General features: G+C 35.6%; 1 protein-coding gene across 1 annotated transcript; it reads right to left on the reverse strand.

Moving 5' to 3' along the window:
- Positions 1–435: 435 nt before the first annotated feature.
- On the reverse strand, positions 436–13,078 carry LOC132036644 (WD repeat-containing protein 26 homolog). Its single transcript, XM_059427024.1, has 5 exons — positions 12,735–13,078; positions 9,460–10,332; positions 7,724–7,825; positions 2,327–2,956; positions 436–815 (listed from the first exon to the last, which is right to left on the reverse strand). The coding sequence occupies exons 2-5, from the start codon at positions 10,255–10,257 to the stop codon at positions 558–560; spliced, it is 1,788 nt and encodes a 595-aa protein (XP_059283007.1). The 5' UTR covers positions 10,258–10,332; positions 12,735–13,078; the 3' UTR covers positions 436–557.
- Positions 13,079–21,034: the final 7,956 nt, after the last annotated feature.

The following is a 21,034-nucleotide window of genomic DNA, read 5'->3' on the forward strand; positions in this document are numbered from 1 at the left end:
AATCTTGAGGAAATGGAATTATCTCAAAAGGAAAACTAGAAGCGTTTTCCTTCTCTTCCTTTTTTGGGTTATTCTGAGGAGTAAAAAAAATATAAAAATAATTAAAAAAGTATTATTTTTCTTTGAATTCTAACATGTAAATTTTGAGTAGGACAGAGCTTTAGAATAAATCTAGTCCATCACCCTTAAATTTATTTCAATTTTAAAAGAAGATGAGAGATGGAATTAACTGAATTAGCAAAACTCACTAACTTGACCAAGCCTAGATCTTCAAAAGCAAATTTTATAGTGATGTACCAATAACATGCCTTGGTGAATAACAGTGACAACACTGCATCTAACCGGCTCAAACCATTAACTACTTACCTACCTTAAATAGCAAGGGCCAATTAAAGACGCAAGCAATCATTTAAATGGAAGAAAAAAAGTACAATATGGAGAAAGTACGCTATTTATTAAATGGACTGAATGCAAATTTCACATTCTTGTTTGTCATAAATGTTGGTTCGACATGAACGTAAAGAATATACACAGAAACCAGTGATAGAAATAAGAGATCATTCTAACATTACACACTTGCCCTTTTGCATCTCTGACTTACAGCTTCGCCCATTGCTGCAGTTTACACCATTACTAACAGTGCCATGTTGATTCATGTTTACTCGATCCAAGCCCCATATACGAATAGTACGATCATCACTCGCAGATGCCAGCATATGATGATTTGCTGGGTTCCAGCTAACACAGTTTACCGTCCCAGAATGTCCGGCCAATGCCCCAACAAGTTCACCTGAGCCTCTGTGCCATATATAAACCTGAAAGTGTAGCAATAGATCAGGGTCAAAGTCCCTCTCAAGGATATAAGGTTCATGGTATAGACAAAGATCAAAGTCTCTCTGAGCATGCAAGGTCAGTATCAATATCTGACAACATATTTCTGTGATTTGTGCCCAGTAATAGAGAGAAATGGAAAATATCATCTTTTCACTATCAAAATTTACTTCTCTATCGTACATTTCAATGAAACAAACAATTGACAGGACACAAAAATTACGTTTGCACTACAACTAGTAATATTTTCATCGAAGAGCACACCTAATAAGATTGATTTCTCTTCGGCTTTCCTCCAAAAAAAAAAAAAAAAAAATTCCTCAACATTTAGACTTTCTCCAAATAGGTATCTCTTAATACTCAAATGCTTCGTTCCCAATGTATATTGCACACTTTCTGACGTCCTGCTTTTCAGATTCACAAGTTTCAAGAATTCAAATCATTACTACCCACATCATTGTGGACTACAAGAAAAAATGATATCTTGAATTCTGTGGAGTAGCATCTTCATACACAAATTTGTTGCATATCCAAGTACACATATCAGCTATTTTTTACAATTGGACTGATGAGCAGACTAAAAACTTGATTCCAAGCACAAAATTTGTACATTAGAAAGTAGTTGCGATATACTACATTTTTGATAAGGGTAGTTGTGAATTGTGATATACTAGATCACAGGAATATGCCATAAAAATTAGGATGTATTCAACGCCAAAGCCTATAAAACTTATCTAGTTCCACAATAACTTCTATAAATTTGAAAGAATATATGACCACTAATTGCAGAAATGCAGGTCATGCTTTAAGGTGATTAATCTCATGAAAATATACTTGATGTGTTCATTATTCCTTTTTTTTTTTTTTTTTTTCCAGAAAACTTGAGATCTCCTTCTTTGCCAACTATTATAGACCAATTCTGCCTCACACTTCACATGGAGGTCATGACCTGAAGGCAGTAAGTAACTGCATGTCATTGATATAAACTCATGATCACTGAGAGCATTGATTATTAGAAAGGCAGCATGTGGTTCCAAATAGTATAATACACTTTACTCATGATAGAAGAAACTCAAAACAAAAACAAAAAAACAGAACAACAGATTAGCTCAGGCTATTTTGAAATACTCAAAACAACAATATAGCAGAAATAACTCTTTAAGGGCACCATTTTACAAGAATCTTAGAAAATGCAAAAGAAATAATGTCAATTGCATATATGAAGCATAAACATGAAATGTTATACGCCAAGAAAGATAACTTGTTCACAGGACTTCTTTATGCAGGCAAATATAGTTTTTCCTCATTCAGGTAAACAAAAGATCACTTTTCTGGTCAAAATACTGGAATATAGGCAATATGCAACCTGATTTGAGGAATAGAATTGTCAATTTATTCATGTGCTAAGATCACTAAAAGGCACAGCCCCGACAAAATAAAATTCTGCAACTTTCAAAATAGATTGTGCTTCTACATTCAACAAGAGAAGTAGTACCTGTGAGTCCTCGCTTCCACTGGCAATAAAAGCTTGATCCAGTCCTCCAAAGCACGACCTCACAACGAACCGAGAACGTTTATGCCCCTTATATTTGGCTGTGAGTTTAATCATTCCCTCTATATTCCAAAGATGAATTTCTTGGTTCGAAAGACCAACCAATACGTATTTATTGTCCGTGGACAATACAAATGAGGTTATTTCTTGATCCTCCTGAATTACTTTCTCTACTTTTGATTCCCATTCAACTATTACTATCATATCTTCTTTACAAACAGAGACAATATGCTTCCCATCACTTGTTATCCCCAAGTCCGATATTCTCATAGTCCTGTGGCCTTTCCAGCCCTCAAGCTCTTTCCCTTCCAAATCCCACATGCTAATACTTTTGTCAGTTACACCACAGAATATCCTTTTGCCATCAGCAGCCCATCCACATGAGATCAAACCAAGGCCATTTTTCATATAAGTGTGTATACATTCACCGGACTCGACATCCCACCGTCGGACAACTTCCTCTACACCACAAGTGAGAAGCTGATGGTCATCAGGACTCCATGATATATACGAGACAGCTCTCTGGTGACCAGTTAATTGGTGCTTCAAGCAGACACGGCCATCCAATTTGACCTATAAAGAGCAGAAAGTTAGTAATGAACTTAAATTCTATCAATTATCCTGATTAGTTCAAATCTTCATGATTGACAGCTCTCTTTTCTTTTATTCCCAGCATTGCCTCTCCCAACCCCCCACATAAACACCAACGGTTTCTACTAAACTTCTAAAGACCAACTTTTTCAATTTAATTTTATTAAACATAAATTGCACCTGATATTAGGATCTTAGAATTTGGAGGAAAACGAACCTTGCATATCATAGTCCTCCAAAATATAATCAACCATCAAAAATAAGAGGACATGATCCCAATATGTCCAATATTAATCCTTTGATAAGAAAACAGAGGCAGTAATTTTATTTTATTTTGATAACTGTGGTGTCCGGGCTAGCGTGCGCGCACCTCGACTAGTTCCACGGGATACCTGCCACCTCCCACCAGCAACAGGTACCAGGTAACTCTGTCCACCAAGGGTATAACAGATGGGAAGAAATCACCTATTGTTTTCCTCTATTGGGAATTGAACCTGAGACCTCATGGTGCTCGACCCACTTCATTGACCACTAGGCCACACCCTTGGGCGCCAAACAGAGGCAGTATTTAGGAGTAAATACATCAAAAATCTGATTTCCAACTTATAAAGCCAGTTGAATAAAGCACACCAACCCTCTAAATCTCTTTTATCAACAGTTTGTTAAGAATTACTTCATGGTGAAGTAATATGTTTTTTGAGATGGTGAAGTAATATTAGCTATCAGCTTTCATGTTTTCTAAAGGACATGGAACTCTTCCATGTGTTTATTTCTCTTCAAACTTGAAAAAGGACATCATTATATGAAACAACTACTCCCTCCGTTCCATTTTATGTGAGACCGATTTATTGAGTACCGAGTTTAAAGATATTAATTTGACTTGTATAATATGTTTGTGATAATGAAAGAGAATATAAAGTAGAGGTGAAAAGATAGCAAACATCATATCAAACTTGAAGTGTGAATAATTAAACGAATCCTTAAAGTTATAAAAATTTGTATAAAATAGAAAGGTGTCCAACATTTTGCAATGTACCAAAATCAGAACAGTGTCCTATAAATTTGAACGGAAAGACAAATTAAAATGGAACTAAAGCCATAATATAAAATTTAACAAGGATTTGTATGCAATTTTTTTCCCTCAAATTGAATGCTTGCTTGCGCAAGTATCACTTGAAACATCACTGTCGCTCTATGTTACAGAATCTGATAAATCCTAAATTAAGTTTTAGAGAACCTCCACTCAGCGAAAGGTTTGCCAATTCTGTATACCTCTAATGCAGACAATGGCAGATATGCAGCTTAGTAGTAACAAGGCTCTTATGTTTCGTGTTATTTAATTTAGCAGCTTATGCAAATCTGTCCACCAGATTTGTGACTCACTCATCCCTTTCATAGACATGCACATTAACGTTTAACGTGCCATTCATAAAATGGCTCCTTTTTAAATTTGGAAACAATTTAACTTGAACTTTCCATTTTGACCTTAATGACAAGCTTTTACAGCTACACAAATGTCATGGCACGTTTAAGACTACAAGTTTTAGAAGTTTTATTGCCACACAAATGTTACTGACGTAATTAAGACCACAAATTTCAGAATGTCTTCATTTCTTTCTTAAACTTTGTGCCTAGTTAAATAGGTTTACATAAATTGAAACAGAGAGACAATAAAGCATCTCTTCTTACACTGTAAAGTGACACAACAACTTTGGCAGATATTCATCAATTTGAGGGGAATCAGATGGACTATACCAAGGAATACATTGGATGTTCTAGCTTGCTGGAATAGAGATGGGAATATGTCAGGACACAGGGAGAAATGGAAGATTGTCCCAGCTTGCATTTGGTGGACAATTTGGAAGGAGAGAAACCACAGATGTTTTAAAGACGAGTATCTCCTTTCAGAAATTGAAATGAATTGTCTAGTGTTTTTCTATTTTTGGTGTATTCATCACCTTCCTCAAGAGGCTGAGGACATTGTCACTGTTTTAGATTAAGTTACACGGACTCGGGTGCGGGTATCCGATACGGGTACGGATTCGAGTGTCGGATTCTGCGAAATCTAAATTTTAAGATTCGGGGGTGCGTATCTAGTTATGGATACGGGTGCAGGGATTCGGCTGTAAATATGAAAAAATATAAAAGGCATATGAAAAAATACGTTCCAAGAATAATCCGTTGTACAAAGGGGTCAATTTTATTATGTTCAACCAGTAAATATGTCCGTGCTTTTGTGCGATTAAAAATATAAATTAATTATCAAAAAATTGACATGCTAATAATTAATTTAAAAATTATCCCTATATTGTATAAGAAAGAAACATTTTTAAATAGCATAATTAGGTGCCTTTCAATTTTGTGTCACAAGTAGCATATAATGGAAAATAAAGGGGATAAAAATAGCACATATGAAGAATAAAGGGGTCATTTTTGTACGCTAGTACAATTAAAGACTTTTAAGAGTCCTAATTCAGCTTGTACACGACTACATGTCTCCTCCAGCTGTAAACAGTCGTCTTCTTCATATTCTCCAAATTTCCTTTTCAAGATTTTACATAGCAAAGCTTTTACAGAGCAAAGTTTTCAAGCCTCTAGGTCATCTCTTTCACAGTCTTTCATTCTTTGTCTTTCATTCTTTCCTCAAGATAGGACGAGAAAGTCATTCAAGGTCGAAAACAAACCCTCCATCTATATCACTGCTTCTCTCTGCCATCCGAACTCAACACAACCTTGTATTCTTGGTTTATATGAAACATGAAGCAGCAAACATAAGATAAAAGTACTATAATATTGAAGGTATGTCATTTTCCTTATCTTAAATCTGTTTTATTTTTAATTTTGAGAAATCAAAATCTCAAATTTTTCCCCCAAGTTTGTCGACGGACTATGGTCAAAGTATCCGTATGTAATTGACCGTATCCCGGACGTTTGCCGTCCCCGCACCCGCACCCGATCGTATCACGGACGGGAACGGCACCCAAAATGGCGAGTCCGTGTAACTTAGGTTTTAGATTGTCAGTGAAGGTCCTAGGTGGTAGGTTTTGCCTTTGTAACCACTACTTGTAAGTATTACTGAAGTACACCTTTGGTGAAGCTTTGTCTACAATAGAATGTTAACTGTTTCCCCAAAAAAAAAAAAATTGAAACAGAGAGAGTAATAACTTTGTTCTTAACAATGGAATAATAATGAACAAACAAATATATTTTAGCTTTCCTTGCCCAATTTTGGATTGAAACAACTGACACAATAATTATCGAATGCGAACCATGATATGACTTGCAATATTCTAATCAGTGATAATGGAAAATCCATAGGGCTATAAATTTAATTAGGTTACATAGAACACCTCCCATTTCTTCATAGTGTTTATCTATACTTTTTTTTTGCCATGGCTTCTTTACTTTCTTCAATCCTTGTCTAACGTTTTTGTCATGCTTTCTCTTGAGCCGAGGGTCATTCGGAAACAGCCTCCCTACCTCCCAAAATAGGATAAGGTCTGCGTACACTCTACCCTCCACAGACCCAACTTGTGGGATTACACTAGGTATGTTGTTGTTGTTGTTGTAGAATATGTCCCATGAAACTAACACCTCAGCCCATATTTAACATCAGCCTGCAACTGATTTTTGTTGGGGACAAGTAAAAGAGGCATTATTGATATAGTTCCCAGCTTAGGTGGAATGTTGTGAAAGTAGTACAGCCAAAAGTATTTACAGCTTCAACATCATCTATATTGTGTTGCACCAAAAAGAAAGCAAAAAGGAACCAAAAACATATCACTATGATTACTCATTATTTCCAGCTCTATAAAAATTACTCTCTTTTTTGCTTGATCCTAGAAAAGATGAAAAATATCAATTATCAACTAATTAGAAATTATATAGTGCAAAGTACAAGTCAATGCATAATTATTATTAAATCTCCTCTTACACTATAAGAACCTGGTGAAACACGAGGATATATAATAGTCACTTAATAACACAACAGAAATGTTAACTGCAGCATAGTTAGTCACGATGTAAGGAGGTTCCAATTAGCTTTCAACATAACAGCATAAAATTGAATCACGTACTCAAGTCCTACTTGAGTTTGAAAGCTATACCAGTCAGAAACAACTCAAATGCATCAGTAATAGTCACTGGACTTTTAACTCTCAAAACAAGGGCACCCTACTTTTCTCAGACTGCAAAATACAATTTCTTGATAAACTTAATTCCAATAAGCTGCAAATCATGTAGACCAGAAAATGAGAAAGGATGAGGAGGCTTCGCTATTAGATACAGACATGTGGAGTCTTAAGTCTGCATACATACAGACATACGTCTTGGACCAGTAGGGGCACAAACTATCTGATTACAGTCAATCCTACAAGATCTCCCGCGGAAGTATCTACAACTTGCAAGATCAAATGGAAATACGCCAAAAAAGGAATAAACCTTGATCACAACGGGTTGATATCACCTCTACAAATATTTTGCTTTCATTGTGTTCATTATATATTACTATCTGAGGTTGCGAAAACCACAGAAATTGTTTGTTTGCGCACCCATATGTGGCACTCCATGAGACTGTGAAGCATACAAGCTATTAACTTTTTAAAGCAGAAGTAAAAGACCATATGAAAGCAACTGTGATATAGGATGCAAAGAGTGGAGGAAAAGAAAATCAATAAGCAAAGTGACATTTGATCTAAGTTGAAAAACAACAATTGATATGACAACAAAATCAACAGAATCTAAATATACCTCCCATACAATTACTGAATAATCAGCAGATGACGAGGCTAAGTACTTTCCATTATGGGAAAACTGCAAGAACCAGACTTCATCATTGTGTTCTCGTAATATCTGGTGCAGTAGAAGCAATGAAGAAACAATTAGAGCTTAAGATAATTAACAAATTGTATCTGCAAGAAGTAATCCACTATCAATGGTTGCTCTAAAATGACTTACAACACAAAAAACAGCTCGTTGGTAAATGATAGCAACCAGAAAGCCAGTGAAGATCATTTTATCAAGCATGGAGTATCTGGAATGAAAGGAACAGAAGGTGCTTTGATGGAATATCAACTACCTACCAATCTTTAAAAGCAATAGACTCCCCAGACACCTTTTGTATCTATATAGCTGGGCTAGTTTGTCCCCTATAGACTCCCCAGGTACCTTTTTGAACTTTGTTGCCTCCTTAACTTTAGATTGAAGATTCATAATGGAGCCAATAAGTTACCCCCCCTTTTGCTATATTACCTTTGTAACTATTGTCCATTTGCTTGATGCCAGTAATGAAATCTTTACTTCATCAAAAAATAAAAAGACATAAGAAATAAAATTGCATTCATGTTTTTTTTTCATGATTAGTAAATCATGAATTGCATTCATTAGAAAGCTCGCTATGATAGGACAGCATGTATCCCCATATTGATGCTCACGGACAGTGGGTGCAAATGAATATGATTTTAGTAAGAGTTACGTTGCGGAGCTCACATTTTGGAGATCCACGGCATTGAAAGCTGGAGTGTCAAATCTCTGTTCTTCATTTGTTATTTGGTGAACACAGTATTACGTAAGCTTCTAGCGTTCGTATATGTAATTTATAGTATATAGATACATTAAAGCAATTTGACATAGTTTCTGTGGGGGTATTAACTTCTTGCATTATTAATAGTAGTTCTTTTTTGAAAGGGAGAACAACGGTAAGAACTATTTTCGTGTTACCAGGAGGTTACTAGTTCAAGCAGTCAAAACAACACCCACTGTGATATAGGGAGCTTAATGTACCGGGGTGACCTTTATTCCAAAAAATATAAAGCCTTGTATTATTTCTAAAACTTGATTTAACAAATTTAAATGTTCCACTCCATGTCTTATAGCAACTTAACAATCTATGTAAATCCTATCCGGTCCAAATACAGCTTTAAGATAAGCCATGTTTATTATCGTTACAGCTCTAAAACAAGCATTCTAAAAGAGCATATGCAAAATTGGCAAAACATTCAACCACGAAGAGTTAAATGAAACAAAGCATGAACTCAATGAATGCTTTTCTTCATAACACCAACATATGTTATTCAAACAATGATATAAAAAAGAAGTGGTAACGTTTCTAAACACAATGACAATGTTTAGAATGCAAAGGAATAAACTTGATGCAATACTAGTCATCGCATTCATTTACCAACACACAGATAAAGATATGACAAACTATTGCGTGACTGCAAGATGCATTGAACATGGAAAAATTTTACTTTGTACCTCAGACATCTGACACAGGTTGTGTGAGGCTTCTTTTTGTTTCCCAAATTGATGAACCCAAGTGTAAAATTTGGGTCCACTAATTTGTGAAACAAAAAGAAGCTTCACACAACTAGTGTCAGTTGTGTGAGGCATAAAATAAAAGTTCCTCCTAAACATGTCAAACAATCAAGAGCAGAATCAAAAGGTTTGTAGATCAAACAAACACCCAATTGTTAATGTGATCTAACCTGCATTGTTTGAGAAGGAATATGATCTCTTCCGCACTGATGATCAGTGAGCAGTGACATTTCACCTACCACAGAGTTGTGAAATCTACAAGCATCTAGTTGCAAGTCAAGAGCCTGCTCAACAAGATGTACCAGTCTCTTTTCTGGAATCATAACTGTTGGGGGAAGCAATCTTTGCAATTCCTCTAGTAGATTTGTACGTGACTTTACTCTCACTATACCTTGACCTGATACCCCAGCAAGAACCTGCTCAGAAGGTGATATAACACACGACGAAAGCTGATGGACTCTATCACTGTTTACGCAAAGGGGTGAAATCTCGGTCCTCAGTGTCTTCAAGGCATCCATGACTTTTTCTTTGTCCAACAGTTCGAAAAACTTCTGCTCCAATATCACAAAAGATGCCAACTTTACAATTTTTTCATCCACCAGACTAAACTTTTTCAATGTGTTTAAACTTTCATCCCATTTACCATCAAGAATTTGCTGCACAAACAAATTTATGACAGAAGAGTGCAAGGGTATCCCTGACTCTTCCTCTAGATTGGCCCCCGTCTTTTTATAACCAAGAGAATATAATGCCTCAGTGATAATCCGAACAAATTCAACTTTCTTGACAACCCCTTTTGTACCAACAACCTCATCATCCCCTTGAAGAGCCAGGGGCCGAGCCATGGAGTCACTCAATGAACAACTTACAGGATCTCTAACAAATGTCCCGTCTGAAATATCTACAGATTGTCCAGAGGATACCTTCACACGTTTCGATGGTGGTTCATCATCCTCCGCAGCTCCCATGAAACGAACACCTCAGCCCATATATAATAGCAGGGGGGAGACAAAACTGAAAAGCTGAAATTGTAGTCCTAAATCCTTCAATTAACAAAAGGAGACCCATGTAACACCAGAGAAGGAATAACATAAAATTAATCAAATAGAAACAGAAAAAAGAGAGAGAAGGCAATTTGCAGGATTTAATTTCAACGATCTAAGATTAGAAAAAGATCAGAAAAAAGAAAACCATAGCAATGACTAATGAGATAGTGATCAAAACAGAGAGTTAGAAAAAACTGCAATTAAGAAGAATACAGGCTAATCTTTATTATAAGTATGTAATCAGTTTATTGATGAAGATTGCACAGCATTGAGCAAGAGGATTTCCTGAGACTAATATCACATGCGAACATACCCAACAAGTTTTATGAAAGTAAATTGTTTGGACAGATTCTCAACGAATACTGCTGCCAGTTTCAAACAGTCAAGAGCTTCTAACCATCCCCTACCAACACCTTAAACAGAATATATAGAATTACGCGATAAAATGCCATCACGAGGTGCAACCAGTAATATTGGACCTGATGCCAGATAGCAATAATTGCTTATGCTACACAATAATTTTGCTTGCTTAAGTTGAAACTCATTACACAGAAGGCGCCATCAGAACTAGAGATATGGATCCATATACAAGCTAGTTGCTCGGACTCTCCAGAAATGATGCCGCATCCGTGTCGGATCCTCCAAAAATACACTACTTTTGGAGGATCCGACACGCACCCGTCGATATTTTTGAAGAGTCTAAATAACATAACAAGCTACAGCACATAAAGTCTCCTTTTTAAAAACTACTCGAGATAAAGGAAGGGCAGTGAGGGACGGCCTGAATTAAAAGCTTAATAAACATACAGCCTAAAATGGACATCCAGATTTCATACTACTAATTATCCAACTATTGAACAACCTGCCTACTAACATCAATGGAGCATTTGCTACCATTTTCATTGAATAACCCACTCGGTCTACTGAATACCATCCTCCAGATCAAACAGCATTATCAACTACTTATGTTCCTCCACAAAATAAGAGAACTGATGCAAACAAAGAAATTCCAATTACCCCAAATACAAATGTTTTTACCAGTGTGCACGCTAGCATGCAAGTTCTCCATTAATCAACACTAAAGCTAGGTAGTTAGTGTAAAATGAATGCATATATTCAATAGAAAAGAAAACACATCCTACATATGTTAACATTACCGACTTGGTAGCTCTATCCAGAATAGCTTGGCCCCTAATGGGAAGAGTCTATTCCTCCTAATCATATGCAAGGACGACTTAAGGCGATAAATTTGGCCACAATAAAGCTGGAGCTATCAGCAAAATCTCACTCATTAGATGTGAAAATTTGCAAGAGCTGGCTACACAAGGTAATCATTCTCTCAAAATGAAAAAGAGGGTCTACCCTATTTCTATACAGGATTATGGATATGTCATATCAGATCTTGGCAATAAAGTTAATTCCTCCCCAGGCTAGATATTGATGTAGGCATGTAGCGAACCCACTGAGCCCCTCAAACCTGTTATGATAATGATAGTAGGATACATGTATATATGCACAAGACAGTGATGAGTGTTAAACCTTTTATGATCAAGAATGATAGTAGGATACACGTATATATGCACAAGGTAGTGACGAGTCTTAAGCCCCTTAAACCTTTTACAATCAAGAATGATAGTAGGATACACATATATATGCACAAGATAGTGATGAGTCTTAAGCCTCTTAAAACTTTTACGATCAAGTATGATAGTAGTCTTAAACCTTTTACGATCAAGTATGATAGTAGTCTTAAACCTTTTACGATCAAGAATGATAGTAAGACACACACACACATACACACACATATATATGCACAACATAGTGATGTGTCTTGAGCCGCTTAAACCTTTTACGATCAAGAATGATAGTAAGATACACACACACACACACACATATGCACAAGACAATGACGAGTCTTAAGCCTCTTACACCTGCTATATCCAACAATGAACTAATTATCGACAATTTCACTCCAACGCAATATCATTTTCGGTAAATCTAAACCAGTAACTCTCCACCAACAGCACAAGCTAAGGATCTTGATCGAAAAGATTCGATCGAAACTAAAAGTCATCCAATTGCTCATACAGAAAGAAAAAAAAATTACAACACCCCATAAAACGACAATGGCACCACTTTATACATTCCATTTTCACCAAGGTAAAGCAGGTAATAGTAAACTTACTTGCAAAAGCTAATTTTAACTCAAAATGCATAATCTTCTTAGTAAAATAAGCAATACTACAATAACCACTCAAAATCCAACTTGGGAAAATCAGATTATAGATAATCTAGTAATACCATTCAACAAATATAATCAAGAATGAAAATCAAACCAAACCCCACAAAACATTTGCGTAAAAGAAAAGTAAAGTATACATTAAAAAAAAAAAAATTACCAGAATAAAGATTGGGCAAAATCAGCAATACCCAAGAAAGCAAATATAAAGATTCAGATCAAATTGTATTCTTTATTTACTTTGTATGTCGGCAAAGCTAAAAGAAAAAAAGGGAATTTAAAGAAGGGTAAATAAAGGTAATATGAATGATTGTTGGGAGTTGAGAAATTGGGTATTTGTTAATGGAGAAAGAAATAGAGCAAAGTGTTGTTTGTTTGGCATTATACTTGTTTTAAGGGGTATTGTAATTATACTAATCTTTTTGCGTGGATTAGGAAACCACCTCTCAAACCTTCTAAGGCGGCCTATGAATATCCAACAAGCTTTTTGTCTATTGGTAATACTGAAATTGTAACATTAATGGAAAGAACTTTCGTTCTTAGCCGGCAAGTATGCCTTCCAATTTTAGGTGCGGATAAGTAGATATTTCAATTTGTATAAAACTAAACATGTAAATATAAATACTCATATGGCACATAAATTTTGGAGTGTTCAACTAACAAAGTAGAGAAGTTTCTAACGTAACATGACCTTCAAAGTTAGAGCAAGATACGTGTCAAATTTGAGGCTAAGTTTGAAGATTTATTTATTGTATTATGCTAAGAATAATATTAGCGTAATGAAGATTGATATGGTTTGAGCATGTGAAAAAAATTAATATGTATTAGTATATGTTGCTTCATTTACATAGAAGGTGTTTACCATGCTTCAAATTTATTTATTTTTCTTTCGAGTCAAGGAGCTATTCAAAATAATCTATCTACCCCACAAAAATAGGAATAAGGTATGTGTACATCTTAGGCTTCTTGTATCTCACTTGTGGGACCATACTAAATATATTATTGTTGTTGTTGTTTTCTAATATACTATGCTCATGTATTTCAATATTTGCAAACATGCTTGTTTATTACTCTCTCTGTTTCAAAATGTTTCTCTTACTTTCCATTTTAGTAGAATGCCTCTTTTTTTTAATAGTTTTTTAATTCTAACTCTCAACGTGATATGTTTAGGATCATAAGATTAAATAATATTTTGATAAATTCTAATCATCTTCTATTTAAAATCACAAGATTTAAAAGTTTCTTTTTTTTTCTTTTTTTTTTTATACTTTTTTAAACTTCCTTTCAAATCAAAACGATACAAACAGGAAATGGATAGAGTATTAAAGGATTGAGGCTGTCTTTTTAATTGATGAAATCAAATTTAAAGACGAATAATTTTTATGCCATCGTCGTATTCTAAGCTTGTATAAATATCTAAAATCACAAAGATATGTCTTTCTAAAATTTATAATCATGTAAAAATTGTTTATTGAAAATTAATATTATTTGTATTGGTGTATATTCTCGATCTCTTATCTTTGACTTTTAGCTTCTTTGGACTTCTATATATATGAAATAAAAACAACTAGTAATCCTATCTGTAAGATTCATCAGGATATATTTTAACCTTTTGTCTTACAAAAATAGGTTATAGAAATTAATGATCTTTTCGGTACTTCATTCACCTTGGTATTCTAGTGGATCTCTTTTGGTACTCCCTTCGTTCATTTTTATTTGTCCATTATATTAAAAATACAAGTCAACTTTTACTTGTTCGATTTGAAAATCAAGACATAATTTATCATTTTATACTTATTTTATCTTTATTATTAAGTACTCTAATTTATTTCCCAATATCGATGATTAAAATAATTAAGAATAGTATAGTAAAATTACCATTTTATTTGTTGTTTACAAGAGTGTGTTAAATCAAACATGAACAGAACGAGTAATATATATAAATGTTTTACATTATTGAAGAACCCGTAAATGAAAGGAAAAGAAAAGTTGCTTATAGGAATAAAATTCAATTCCTAAATAGTTCATAGATCCATATTAGTGGGTATAATGATTGAGAATCATAAGTATGAATAGAATATATTGACAATGGATGGACTAATTAAACCAATTTGGAGTCCAAACTAATTCAAAATTACCACATGGAGCAAGAAAACGAACATAGATTTTATGTTCCACTAGGGATTCTCGTTAACTTACATGCTCATTTATTACAAACAGAGTCAATAATCAGTAGATTCAAAATATCAATATTAAGATATTAAAAAAGTAGTTGATGATAGTAGGGTTCTCCATTAATAAACTAACTATTACGATCAAGGGATCCCACGGGGGATTATAGCCTGCTTGTTTAAATATTGTCAGAAGTGTTTTTTCGAAAAAAAAGTACTTTTATTAATATTAGAATAGCAACTGTGGGATTTCACTGGGTATGTTGTTGTTGTTATTGTAATATTAGAATAGCAATTTATGATGGGGGTGGAGGGGGATCGTCTCATAAAACTGACACTGGTTATGTGGCGCTTCTCTTTTATCTTACAAGTTAATGGAATCAATGTTTAAAATTTTCAACTTGTAAGATTAAAAAAAAAAAATGTAAGATTTCACCAACTTGTAAGATTTAAAAAAATAAATAATAAAAAAAAAAAACTCACATAACTAATATCAATTATGTGATGCATAAAATTAATTTTTTTGGTGCTTGGCTAACATTTCAAAAATATTTCTAGAGAAAAGTTAGTCCATTAATTATGAAAAATAGTTTTGCTACTATAACATCAAATACAAGGACAGCAAGATATTGGTGGAAGATGCATATATTAGACGAAGATAGCAGACGTACTTTAATAAGCTCTTGAACGAAGAGGGGGACAAGAGCATAGTGTTGGGCGATTTGGAGTACTCCGAGATTCGTCGTGATTTTGGGTATTGTAGGCGCGTTAAGGTTAAGGAGGTGGACGGGGTAATGCGTAAGATGAGCCGGGGAAGAGCGACCGGCCTAATGAAGTCCCCATAGAATTCTTGGAAGAATGGGGGAAGGCAGGCTTGGAGTGGCTTACTCGGTTGTTTAATCTGATTTTTAGGACATCGAAGATGTCTGAAGAATAGAAATGGATTACGATGATCGCGTCGTACAAGATCAAGGGAGACATCCAAAATTGCAACAACTATTAGGGTATCAAATTGCTATGCCATAGGATGAAAGTTTGCTAGAGAGTGTGTTACACCTCGGAAAATTTTCCGTTGATGCACAGTGAATAGGCGAACAAAGAGCACGAAGTATATGGTGTTTCGATAAGTAAGAAATAGCATTTGATGATTCTAAATAAGATTTCAAAGACATTTGAAGTAGGAGACGAAAGTTGTTAAGGAAAGTAAGGTATATGTCATGTGTCGGGCAAGATTTACGAGTATCGAATTAATGATGACTTAATGAAGTTTTGGAGAAGAGTTATAACGTCCCTTAGATTGTTAATGAAGTGTTAAATAAGTGTTAAGAAGGTTCCATAAGGATTTAAGAACAAACAAATAAAGGAATTGAGTTTGTGGGAACTTTGGTAAAACTTGGCAAAATTTTGGTCCAAATTGGTGGGGGCATATCTCCTAGAATATGAGGAGTTTTGGTGTGTTTATTTTTCCCAAATTGAAGTTTATCGAGTCTAGTTTCCAACGCAACAAACCGCTCGTCAATGTGATGTCTGAGTAAAAGGTTATGGTCATTCTACGACAGGTATCGTTCGAGCAGAAAATTCTGCGACCATTTGACGCCCAAAATTTTTGACGGCCGCGAGAAAATTTCCGCGTCCGTCAAATTGACACAGCCCAAAGATCAAATGGTCACAGTGACCCATTTTTGACTGGGCAGTTCTACGGACCATTTTGACGGTCCGTAGGAATTTATACGGCCCGTCAAAATGGGCACAGAATTGCCCGACGGATCAGATTTTAAGTTATTAAAAAGGAGACCCAAGTTCATTAATTCATTTTATTTTCACTTCACTTCTCTCTAGAACCCTCTAGAACTCTCTCTACTCTTCATCCACAAGAAAACAAAGGAAATCAAAGATCAATAACAAGAATTCAAGTGAATCAAGTGTAAGAAACCCATCAAAGTTCATCTAAGCCAAGGATTCCAAGTGAAGGTGAAACTAGGGTTTTCTCAAGTGAAGTGTTTGCACCCGAGGTTCATTCCTACACCATCTAAGGTAGAAACGTGAGCATTGAAGAAGCACGTGCAAGTGATAGAATAATTGAACGGAAAGGTATGTAAGGCTAAACCTTTCTTTCTAAGGCATGAATCTTATGACATGAATTTCCTTCTTCTTCATGAACCTTCTATCCTCAAGAGAAACTAGGAGTCTATGTTCATGAATAGCCATATGAGACAAGAGATACATTACGAGTACGATAAAGATGATGATGAGCTTAAGTCTAAAGATTCTAAAGTTCATGATATGCTAGTTCCATAAAGTTCTCGCTATGATTACGATATGATGTTTCTACAATCTAATGACCCTGTTCACGATCCCTGGAGGTTACATCGTTAGGTTACACTCACCTTAAAAATGTTAATTCCTTCAAGGTGAGATATGACGAATATGATCACTCCATAATATAATCGGGGGTTCTCGACCTTATGTCACCCCGATATTGTTATAGATTGTCTATGAGCTCTAATGCATGTCCTACGACAATCGTTCCTAAGAATTATGAGTCTATGTTCATAGAGGATTTCATATGAGATAAAGGTAAGAGATATGCCATAGATGCGATAATGGTAACGAAGAGCCTAAGTTTAGAGACTATAACGCCTATCATACGATATTTTTATGAAGTTCATGCCATGAATATGATATTATTTTCATAGATTGTCCTTAATTCAAATACATGCTCTATGAAAAGTTATGATAAGCTGATGAGATGTATGTGATGATAAAATATTTCCTTAGTAATGGCAATGATGATGATGAGATATACCGAGCCTCGTTATGGCCGGGTACGGAAGACATGTATGTGATATTGTCGAGCCACTACGTGGCCGAATACGGATAATGTTTGATGTGTATGAGCAGATACGGTATTATGATATGTATATGTATGTGCATTCCGCGACCATTACGAAAAGGTAAAGTAAGCATGACAAACAACTCAAAACGGTATTTGAACTTTCATTTTATGTTGCCCTTCACGTTTACTTATGTTACTGTTCATGCTTTACATACTCAGTACAATGTTCGTACTGACGTCCGTTTTTTTTTTTTTTTTGCTCATGCCCACAGTAGACAGGAGGCGACCCAGACTCGTAGAAGCTGTTAGCTGACTGAGAGCACTCCATTGTTCTGGAGGTGCCATTGATTTATTCTTTTGGTATATATATATATATATATATATATATATATGTTTTGGGCATGACGGGGTCCTGTCCCATCTATGTGTCTAGTACTCCAGTAGAGGCTCGTAGATACGTATGTGTGGGTAGTATGGTCTCACAAGTTTCTCATATGTATACGCATGTATGTACATTATTATTTTGATAGCCTAAAGTATCGACATTTACAAAGTAAATATGTTTTAAATGAAAGTCGTTTTCTATGATTATGAGCGTAAGAAGTATAAATGAAAGCAGGGTGAGTAATAGAATGAGTGGTGCTCGGTGGTTAGCCCCGGGTACCCATCATGGCCCTAGTCGGGTCGTGACAGATTGGCGAAAATGAGATTGAGGAGAAATGTGTCATTTCCAAAAATCAGTTAGGATTTATGCCGGGGAGATCGAGCACAGAGGTTATTCACCTTGTTAGGAGGTTGGTGGAGCAGTACAGAGAGAAGAAAAAGAACTTTCATTGAGTATTCGTTGACCTAGAAAAGGCCTACGTCAAAGTCACGAGGGAGGTTTTATGGAGATGTCTGGAAAGTACGGGTGTTCATGTAGCACACATTAGAGTGGTTCAGTTATGTATGATGGAGCCAAGACCCCAGTGAAGATATTAGATGATGACTCTGAACACTTCCCAGTAGTGAGGGCTCTGCACTAGGGATTCGCTCTCAGCCCGTTTCTTTTTGCCCTGGCGATGGATGCACTAACACGTCACATTCAAGGAATGTGCCATGGTGCATGTTATTTGCATATAGCATTTGATTAACGAGAAGCGGATCGGTGTTAAAGCAAAGTTGGAGGTTTGGGGATAGCCCTTGAGTCTAAAGGTTTCAAGTTCAGCAAGACTAAGCGAAAATATTTGGAGTACAAGTTTAGTGACGCGATTCATGAAGCGGGGGAGGATGTGAGGCTTGATACTCAAGTCATCCCTAAGAGAGAAAGTTTTAAGTATTTGGGGTTAGTTATCCAAGGTAATGGGGAGATTGACAATGATGTTACACATAGTATTGGAGCGGGTTGGATGAAGTAGAGGCTCGCTTCCAGCGTTTTGTGTGATAAGAATGTGCAGGTTCAACGGAGTGGTGGTGAGACTGACTATACTGTATGGGGCGGAGTGTTGGCGTGTTAAGAAAACTCATGTTCAGAAGATGAACATTGCAGAAATGAGGATATTGAGATAGAAGTGGGCATACCAGGAGAGATAAGCTAGAAATGAAGTGATTCGGGATGAGGTGCGAGTGGCCCCCGTGGAGGATAAGTTATGTGAAAGGAGATTGAGATGGTTCAGACATGTGCAGAGGCTCATGTGTGAGGTGTGAGAGTTTGGTTGTGGTGGACCTAAGGAAAGGTAGAGGCGGGCCTAAAAAGTCTTGGAGAGAGGTGATTAGGCATGATATGGCGCAGCTTCAACTTACTAAGGACATGACCCTTGATAGGCGAGTGTGGAGATCGATTATCAAGGTACAGGCTTTAGTAGATTGTCGTGGATCTCATATACGTACCAGAAATATTAGTAGCTTTTACATCTACTTTTTCTTAAATCTCTAAGGCTACCTGCTTATTTCTTTCATTTCATTTATCTTATTATCTCGTAGTTGTTACTGCCTTGCCCTTTATTATGGTTGTTTTTTCATCTTTCATTAAGCCGAGGGTCTATCGAAAACAACATCTCTATCTTTACAAAATAGTAATAACAACTGCGTACACTATACTTCCCAGATCCCACTGGGTCAAATTATACTGAGTTTGTTATTGTTGTTGTACATATTTTTTCCTAAAAATTTGATAAAACGCTAAAACTTTCTAAAGTAGTTCTTTTTAAAAAAATAAAAAGAGTATTTTGACTACTTACAAACTTGGGAAATTTACTTGTCATAGCTAACTCTAAGACCTATTTATGAATAATAACTACCTTTTATTTTATTTATTTTTTATAGCTAAAATATTTTCTTAAATTACACATCATAACTAGGGTCCTGTATTTTACAAGTTTCTATTAATTAATCGTTAATTAACTATTAAAATACTCCAATAATAATGTCTTCTTCATCACTAAGCCATCCCACCATTGAACCACCACCACTGCCGCTAGCCCGCCACCGCCGCCAGCCCACCACCAACCCAACACCCCCCCCCCCCCACCACCACCACCACCACTTCTTCTTCTTCTTTGGATGAAAAATCCCTCATTTTAACTACCCTAGTGGTATTATTTTTCCAACTACCTTCTTCTCCATTTCACCCGTCCACCCCCAAACCTTTTTCCCTCTGATCTCCGGTGAACTTGACGCTACCCCTCCCCCTTCATCTTATCTTTTGGTTTCACACTTAAACTCATCGAAGAACCCTTCAGATCTGGTCACAAGTGCATTTTTCTGGCGTTGCTCCGACGTACACCGTTGAAGCAACACCGACGAGTACCACAGAGCCATTAACGGCGACCCAATGTTGGGGAAACAGATCTGGCCATTTGTTCTATTCTCCGACGAACGTTTGACTCACCCCTCCACCCCTCTGATGACTGTATTCTTCATTTTTTTTAGTGTACATAGAGTGTATTTTTTGTGTTTTCACCGGAGATCTGACTTGATTTGACTGTATTCTCCATTTTTTAGTATACTTAAAGTGTATTTTTTGTATTCGCTTGTATTTCTATATTCGAAGGAGAAAACGTGCATTTAAATAATCAAATACACCCGAATCCAGTGTATTTCTTAAAAAGATTTGAATGTATTCATCTTTTTTGGTGTAAAGCCAGTGGTATTTTGTATTTCGCTTGTTTTTTTTTTTTTTTTTGTATAGAGTATATGTTTTTGTATTCGCTTGTATTTCTGTATTTTGAAGGAGAAATTGTGTATTTGAATAATCAAATACACTCGAATACAATGTATTTTTTTAAAAGGATTTGAATGTATTCATCTTTTTTTAGTGTAAATACAGTGAATGTTCCAAATATATAGCTTATCTTTACTCCACTTTGTTTTCACGATTTTTTTATTTCGCTATATTTCAAAACAATGAAATACAGCCATTAAGACATTAAAGGTAGCTACGATTTGTAATTACCAAACTTGTAACTATATATT

Source organism: Lycium ferocissimum, chromosome 11 (assembly GCF_029784015.1).
Source record: "Lycium ferocissimum isolate CSIRO_LF1 chromosome 11, AGI_CSIRO_Lferr_CH_V1, whole genome shotgun sequence".
Taxonomy (NCBI): domain Eukaryota; kingdom Viridiplantae; phylum Streptophyta; class Magnoliopsida; order Solanales; family Solanaceae; genus Lycium; species Lycium ferocissimum.